Source organism: Physeter macrocephalus, chromosome 11, assembly GCF_002837175.3.
Source record: "Physeter macrocephalus isolate SW-GA chromosome 11, ASM283717v5, whole genome shotgun sequence".
Lineage (NCBI taxonomy): Eukaryota > Metazoa > Chordata > Mammalia > Artiodactyla > Physeteridae > Physeter > Physeter macrocephalus.
This window is the reverse complement of record NC_041224.1, coordinates 106,961,930-106,970,716: the sequence shown is the minus strand read 5'-3', so window position 1 is coordinate 106,970,716 and position 8,787 is coordinate 106,961,930. Positions and strand designations below refer to the sequence as shown.

The 8,787-nt window shown below is 50.9% G+C and overlaps 1 gene segment (V, D, J or C); it reads right to left on the bottom strand.

Annotated features, from left to right (window-relative positions):
- Positions 1–705: 705 nt before the first annotated feature.
- Positions 706–8,787, bottom strand: part of LOC102993450 (T-cell receptor alpha chain constant-like) — a 369,182-nt gene continuing 361,100 nt past the window's right edge. The window contains 4 exon segments of the C gene segment in view: positions 706–1,215; positions 2,039–2,146; positions 3,021–3,065; positions 4,615–4,869. Coding sequence covers positions 2,040–2,146; positions 3,021–3,065; positions 4,615–4,869 — 407 coding nt within the window.

Below are 8,787 nucleotides of genomic sequence, written 5' to 3'. Positions count from 1 at the left end.
GGGGATCCCATCACCTGTGCTCTAGGTGCGGGCTTGAGACTTCTACTCTCCTTGGCTGAGTCCCTGGGCTTGCGGGGAGAGAGCTCATCTCTGCTTTTCTCATTCTCACATCCAGGGTGGTGGGAGTAGAAAGTGTGCTAGGGTCAAAATCTTCTACCCGCTTCCCCCACTCCTAGACTGGGCACTCCAATGGGCTGGGCCTTGGGTTGGGACCCAGGCACTGGAATGGTGGGTGGTTCCCAGCCATCAATGCACTGTTTCAACGGGAATCCAGTCTGAGAGAGAAGGCAAAGGAAATGTTCCTTCAGGGCAGGAGACAGTGGGTGGCCTTTTGGGGACACTTGCTGTGTGGTCCCTGTCTGCCAAATTTCAACTCCAGGTCATTACCACCCACGTACATGGGCCTCCTGCTACGGGTGGCCCCGTGGAAGAGCAGGGACCCGAGCTTTTCAGCGGGTTCACCTGGCCCCCAGTACAGCCTTCTAAGTGGAATTTTTTAGAGGTTTTTCCATGAAGAGGTGGACTGAAGCAGCTTGTTGAGTTAGGCTCCCTGAACGTCATCATGGACAAACGCCTTGGTTTCTTTCTGCCCAGCTAGTGATCCACAGCAGGCCGGAGACGATCCCGACCAAATCCAATCAATCAGACAGGAACACAGCCTCTGCTCTTCCCAATTGCTTTTAATGAAGCCATGGCAGCAGAATATACAACGTGGCTCAGATACACAAGCAGAGCAGGGCCTAGATCATGAGATAATCTCCCCCACATCTTGGGAAAAAGGGTGATACGTATTTCTTTATGAACAGTGTGTAAAAAATATAAACAGCACACAACATTGCCCAGGAGCTAGAGCCCAAGAGAACCCACTGGGATCCATCCTTCAGGGGGACATCAGAGGCAGTCGCTGGGAGGGGAGGGGCGGGGAGGGAGTTTCCCCACAGCCAGGAGAGGCTGCAGCGGGCTCCGTCTTTGCTGAGAATGCCAGGCAGTGACAAGCAGCAGTGAGGGAACAGAGGGGGTGGCAGCAGTGCTGGGCAGCTCTTCAGCGTCTTGATCACGAATATCTGGTAGGATCCAGTTGGTGGTATTGCTAGTGGGGCCAGAGAGGCGGAGGGAGGCTTCCTGTCCACGGGGGCAGAGAGTGCACCTCTCTGCTTGAAGAGGGAGAGGAGGGGCGACAAGGAACAAGGGGAGAGGGAGCACGTTCTTGGAGACCTGGGAGGAGAAAGAACAGAAGTCAGGCTGCATACTGAGGAGATGCAGGACAGTTAGGGATGTGATGGGGATGCCTCTGTTTGTAGAGTTCTAGGAGCAAATGGGTCCTGGCTTCAGTAGTTGTGGCGCGCGGGCTCAGTAGTTGTGGCGCACGGGCTTAGTTGCTCCGCGGCATGTGGGATCTTCCCGGACCAGGGCTTGAACCCGTGTCCCCTGCATTGGCAGGCGGATTCTTAACCACTGTGCTAGCAGGGAAGCCCCCCGGGTTCTTTCTGATGGGATGCTCTTGTCAGTGGGATGACCTGGGGTACTGGGGGCGAAGGGTCTGGAGACTCTAGCCAGGATTAGGGTGGATAATGAATACAATACCGTCTCGCCATATTGGGGTCAGAGGGCCCGAGGAAAGGAGTTGGGGGCCGCCCTTTTAGGATCTGCAGCAAAAGGGATATGATAGAAGGTGTGGGTATGAATGAGTCTGGGTCCTAAGTTTCTCCTAAGTTTCCCTCATTAGCTGTGTGGCCCTTGATATTACTTGGCCTCAGTTTCTTCATTTCCAAAATGAGGATAATAACAACTGTTCCTCATACTTTGTAGGGGAGACATGTCTCAAGCGAGGTGACTAATGTCACCTGAGGAGTGTACTGTGTTTATCAAGGGTTTTGGGCCATTGCTATTAACAAGGGGAACTCCTAACAGGAAAAAAAAGGAGGAGTCTGGTGGGCCCAGACTTAGGACCTAAAAGCAAGAGCCTGGGGGATGTTAGCTTTGGGGACCCACCCCCAGACCCTCCAGACCCCACCGCCCGGCTGAGATGCTGGCTCACCTCAGCTGGACCACAGCCGCAGCGTCATGAGCAGGTTGTACCCGACCACTTTCAGGAGGAGGACGCGGAACCCGATCACTGACAAGTTTTGGAAGTTTAGGTTCATATCTGCAAAACCAAGGGGCCACAGCGGTCATGGGCACAGGTCTGCACAGCCCCCGTGACACCGAAAGCAGGGTGGGGAGTGGGGCGGGCTTCGGCGCCTGGATCTGCCTCTCCCTTTGAGCTTTGGTGCACATCCCCTCATGAACATATTTGTACCTCCCTCCAGGGTCAACAGCATTTCATTTCCAAAGGGAAACACTGACTGCATTTACCCTTTGTTTCATTTCTGAGCCCCTCCGTGGATGGGGATGGTGGGTGCTCAGAACTTATCACACGCAGCCCCCTGGGTCTGGGCCCCTTCGTGAGAATCTAGTGGCTGAACCACAAGACAGATGACTCGGTACAAATGGCTCAAATGGCAATGAATATGGGCCCAGGGTAGGCGGTGAGGAGTAGTGGGGATCTTTGAGAGACAAGGTCACCGCCTACATGAATTCTGCTGGTCTTCTTGAAAGAAGGCAAAACCCCCTGGCTCTGGAGGGAAGATGCCTTCAGGGTGACCTGGTTAGTCTAGGGCTACACAAAAGCTGGTCAGAGATTTCACACCTGGGCCACCCAGAAGCTCTCTTGAGCTGTGCTGACAGTGGAGCTACTGAAAGGAATACAGAGGCCTAGGAGTGAGTCACGGGTCTAGCAAAACTAGACTCATCCTCAAAGTACTTAGAGTGGAAAAGAGAATTAGAGATGGTGAGAGGAATCTAGGGATTTAAGAACGTCCCCAGGCAGCTCTGACCAGGGCTCGGACTGCTGTTCTTGTTCCTCAGAACCTCGTTGCTAGACCCACGCATTCCTTCTCATCACCTCCATCCCGTCCCAGTAATTGTGGGTTCACCGCCTCCACAGACCTGTGAGAAGCCAGGATAGACCCCTGCCTTACCTGTTTCAAAGCTTTTCTCTGCTATCTTGGCATCACAGGGGATTCCTAAAAGGAACAAACAAAGACATTTTTCTTAGGGTCCCGAGCGTGCTGACTCTCCCACCCCAGAAGCTGGGCTGCTGAATGTCTCCAGCCTCTCCATTCTTCCTTGTGCAGAGATCTGGAGAGAACCTGTCCCATATGGGCACCTGCTGGGATGAGCCACTGACCCCTGAAGGACCAACACCCTGGCTTCTGGGCACCATTTTATTCACTTAATGAACACTGGTTGTGCTAAACGCATGTTATATGACGCAAGGCCCTAAGGAGCTGTTAGACCCTACCCTTGGGCGAGTTCCAGTCTGGAGTCTGATAGAGGAAGTAAGACAGACACAGTGACAAGTGCCATGAGGGGTATAGACGCTTTCACGTGTTCCACAAAGTTTTGACCCCTGCATCCCAAATTTGTTTGTTTGTTTTCTCTGACTCAGTAAACAGCATTACCATTGACACAGCTGCTCAGAAATAAAATCCAGCCACCTTCCTTGATGCCCTCTTTTCCTTCTCATCCCTGCATGGTTCTACCTTTGGATCCCAAATAGTGTTGGGCGTGGCATTTAACTCCCCTGCCACAAGCCCGTCTTGGCCTCCATCATCTCTCTGCTGCAAGGGCTTCTTTTCTGCTTCTACTCTTGGCTCCTACAATCCATTTTCCACTCAGTGGTCAGTGATTTTTAAAAAAAGTAAATTGGATGTCATTCCCCTGTTTATAGCCAATCAAAAGCTTCTCCTTGTACCTAGAACAGTGTCTCCCTCTCATGACGGGCGAGGCCCTGTGATGTGGCCCTTGCCTACCTCTTCCATCTTATTTCCTCCTGTCCTTCTCCTTTCTCACTGAGCTCCTGGCTCAGGCCTCTATAGGGTCCTTTCTCTGCCTTTGGCATGGCTGGTACCTTCTTAGCCTTGAAATCTCAGCTCAAACAGCATTTCCCCAGAGAGCCCTTCTGCGACTTTTGTCCCGAAGGTGGCTGTTTCCCCAACTCCAAGTTAAAGCACGTATTACAATCTGGAGTTCTTTAGATTTCCACCTGCTGATGGTTGGTCTCCCCCAGCGGGAATGGGGCTTGCTCAGGACAGACCCCTCATCTGATGTGTTTGCTCCTCCACGGCAGCAACTGGCATGTTGTACATGCACCATCAGTGATCGCTGAGTGAATGAATGAATGAATGAGTGAGGTTAGGAGCTGGGAGAGACCTTTGGCAGAGAGGGAGAAATAAGGGGAGGGATCTTGGAGAAGTCCATCAGGGCAGGGCCTGGAGGAGCAGTAAGGGGCTGAGCGGAGCCAGGGGGATGGGGACTCAGAGTGGGTGAGCCTCAGGGCCAGCGTGCCCCTCGCCTCTCCCCCTCTGCTCTTTGCCCAGGACGTTCTGTGGCCTGCTGGCATGGGATTCACTGGTGCTCAGTGAAGAGAGGGGAGGGGGCTTTGCTGACAATCGATGAGGCTGAGACCACCAATCAGAGCAGCTTTTAGATACCAAGGACCCGAGCCCCAAGCACAACCAGGCCTCTCGAAGGAGGAGACTCAGCTTAGACCGGCACCAAGGCTGCACTCACCTAAGCTGGAGTAGAAGGTCTGGTTGAAGGTGTCTGCGCATCCCAAATCGGTCCCGCTGCCCCAGGCCACGACCCCGTTGCTCTTGGAACCCAAGGCTCCCATGTCTAGCACCGTGCTGTCTGAGCCGAACACCACGGGCCTCGTGACTTGTGACACGTTGGCTTGAGATTCAAAATCGGTGTATAAGCAGACGGAGGTGTTGCTGGATTTGGGGCTTCTCAGCTGGTACACGGCAGGGTCGGGGTTCTGGATATCTGTGGACCCAAAAGACACGGGTTAGGAGACGTTCGTTTCCCTCCTTGCCCCAACCCAGGCCTGAGTCCAGATGCCAGTGATGGGCAAGAGTGGGGCTCTGTAGGGCTGACAAGTCACATTTGTCAGGCTTTAGATGGGAAAGAACATTGTAGACACCAAGCAGCTTGCAACAGACGGGACTCAGGGACAGGCACAAACCACGAGTCCTGGCCAAGAGGCCAGGCTCTTAGTGAATGCCCTCTGCCAGGCCCTGCCTGCCATTCAAGGCAACCAGAAATGCAGGGCTACTTAAGGATACTACCCACTCTTCTGCTTAAGGGAACTTCTTCGAAGCTCAGTAGGCACCGTAAGCAACAACATAGTTCTGGCAGGACAAAGCGAGAGTAGAAAAGATGTCCAGCAAAGCAAACCATACGTCTTAGGATCTGGGGTGGTCTCCCCCACTAAGGTTGGGCACTGACAGGAATGTGAGCTTTATGATAGGCTGGCATGAAGTTGGAAGATGGGTCGCATCACCAGGAGATTTCTCTCACTGATAAAAGTTTTAGATGCTAAATCAGAACATCTGCATCCAAGCCCTGGCTCTACCATTTACGAGATACAAGGCCTTGAGCAATTCACACTAGCTCCTTGAGTCTCAGGGATTTCATCTGTCAAATGCGGATGTTGCCTCATCCACTTTCCTAACCAGGCTATTCTGAGAAGCCATGAGAGTTTCTCCATATAAATTATATTTAATAAACTGTGAAACACTGAAATAATTTTATTAATTGTAGCTCTTGATACTACCAGGAGACTGCCATAATAATGTGCTACCGAGTAATACACAGTTTCTACTCTTCACCCCCCAGGAAGCAGGAGTTGCTGGAGGCTTTTCTTTAGTGCTGAGAATGACTCTTCAGTATTTTCATAGAATTTTGTGTTTTTAACGCAACCCTCAGTGTTTATTCTTTCAGACCTCAGGCCCTTGGAGGAGGAAGCAGGGCTTTGCCTGGAGGATTAACACTTTGGGGCCACCCAGAGAGTTTACAGCAGGGTTGGGACAACAGCTTCCTGCCCCTGTGGTTCTCTGCTCCCCCAGCTCCTCACCACGCATGCAAAGTTTTGCACCCCACTAGCTGAGCCAGCAAGGGTGGCCTTGGCAATGCAGATATCCAGCTTGACACCAAACCAGGGGCATCAGCCCTTGGCATGGCCTTGGGATGGTGAGTCAAGGCAGAGCTGTCTGTGCTGGGGCTGTCCCTGGAGCAGCAGAGCAGGGGTGGGTCCATGGTCACATGTGAGCGACATTCCAAACCTCTGGCTTCAAAGGATTCTGCCTGCTCCCCTCTAATCTCCGTCTACCTGTGGGGCTGACATCACTGTGGGTTAAGGATCTATGGTGTAAATCTCTTCCTGGGAGGGGAGAGACGGGAAGCCATTAACCAATACCACAGGCCAGTGGATTTGTTAGTCATCAGCGGGGGTCATGGGTGGGACTGGGGAGGGGGACATGGAAGGGTGTGGAGGTGCTGAGAGGACGTGGCCTCAAGAAGAAGGCAGAGGCTAAGCTGCCACCAGACACAGGTTGGCCTTAGAGGGGGAACGGGGTTACTCTGGGGGCCAGATGCCCAACTTTGAGTCCTGGTTAAACTCTCACTCAAGTCCTAGCGCCAGGCGGGTGTCAGGCTGGAGAAGGTCTAGACCACACTGTCCAATGTGATCGTCTTTAGCTACTTGTGGCTACTGAAATCAACCAAAATCAAGTAAAATTAAAAATTCAATTAACCATAAACCTTCATTTTAAGAGCTCAGTAGCTACATGTGGCTGATGCCTACTGTATAGGACAGTGCAGAATGACAGAATATTTCCATTGTCATTGAAAGTTCTATCGGACAGCATTAGTCTGGAGTGAGCAATGCCACGGACCATGAGGAGAGGCACCAGGGGCTGAGGGTGAGACTTAAAGCCAACTTGAGTTCTGTGAGGGGTGATACCGGGCCAGGCCAATTGTAGCTCAGCTTTGCTAGTGAGAGATCAAAATGAAAGAGCGGTTAGTGAAGTCAGAAGAACTGAGGTGATTTTTAGCCTCTTTCAAGTCTTGTTTTTACCAGTTGATACCCTTTGGGCTTTCCTATGTGCATTTTGGCTGTTGTTTCTCCTGTCCGGCTTCCCTACCCCTGATTTCCTCTCTTACTCACCCTCTCCTGCTCCCCACCCTTCAATCTCTTATTTGAGCTCATCATCCAAACGACTTGTCTAAAACATGGAGCTGATCGGGTCACTCTTTTGTTCAGAATAATTCAGAGACTCCCTATTGCCTATAGGATGATGCCCACACTTCCTGGCATGACATTCAGGGGCTGCCATGATCTGGAGAGCTTGACTTTCCTCTCTCAAATCCTTTACATTCCCTATATGAGTACAGCTACACCAGACTCTTCACACTGGCTCCCTGGAATGTAAGCTCTGTGACAGCAAAGGCCTGTCCCTAGATTACTGCTGTGTCCCTGGTCTCTGCCATATACTAGGGGCTCAAGAAATAATTGTTGGATAAACAAGTGGCCTAGTGATCACCGGATTTGCAGAATTTCTGCTAATTAGGCCTTTTGGTCAAAAAAGCTGGATACTGATCCCTAAACTTGACTCTTTAAAGCCCCCTTTTACTTTTACACCCCAGGTACCTCTAGTGCGACCTTTTTGTCTGAAAACAAAGAACGAGGCACTGTTAATTTGGAGGGCCTTAGGGGTCCATCTGCCAGAGCCCTGGGAGGAGAGACATCCTGTTTCACCTTAGCAAGATAAACGCCTCCTACCACTGATGACATCTCAGAAGGCAGCCTTAGCAAGACTGGATCAAGTTTTCAGTGTGGAGGTCACCTATTCTAGTTCCTAACTGTTCATTTAAATTCAGAACTAACGGCAGAAGCCCATGTCCGAAGACTCTACTGCATTAGATCCCCAGGGGGCAGAGCAGTGACTGAAAGCTCCCTTTACCACTAAATCTGTTCTTGGTAGTTCGGCACCAGGAACCCAAAATGTGAGTTAGCAGCACTGACTCTGAGTCTGAGTTCCACTGAGGCTCTGGTGAGCGTCAGGAAGCAGTGAGCCTGCGCAGACTTACCGGGAGTAATGGAAACTCTGGTTCCCCTTACCAAATTGCGTCTGGGAGGCAGTACCTCCATACCACTCTGAATGTCTCCATTACAGAGAGCCTAGGTTTCCCCTTCTCTGAGGGATGGGCTCTTACAGCCCACTGAGCAAGAAGGGGGAGGTCTAGGCCACAAGCCGTCCATGGAAAGAGCTGGCCCCTCTCACCTTCACCTCTGGTCTGCATTTCTGAATTGGATTCCCAGTTTCCTAGTGGCTGGTCCTGGCCCTAACTGTCTGTTCTCTCTCTCTCTCTCTCTCTCTCTCTCTCTCTCTCTCTCTCTCTTTTTTTTTTAAGGCTTTGAAGCAACTTTGTATTTATTCAGTTTACCATTTCAGAGAAATATATGCTATTTTAAAAATAATAATAAAAGTACTATATATGATCTATTATTATTTACTATATACCAAGTTTTGTGATCAATACTGTATTCTCTTGAAGGCTCTAGTATTCCTTTTCTCCATTGTTTATAAAGTTATCTTTGGCTTTCTCTCCATCTAACTTCATCATTAGATGTGTTTACTTGGCCAAAATCATGTGCCTTGTTCATTCCCAAGATCATGCCTTCTTTCTTGGTGTTCCTTATGCCTGGAAGTCCCCTCCTCTCCTTGCTTTGCCCAAACAGATCTTACTCTATCCTTCAGACTCAACGAATCCTTTCTACTGCATCAAACCTTCTCCATCTAGGCCAACTTTTTTTTTTTTTTTTTTTTATGCGGTAGCGGGCCTCTCACCGCTGTGGCCTCTCCCGTTGCGTAGCACAGGCTCCGGACGCGCAGGCTCAGC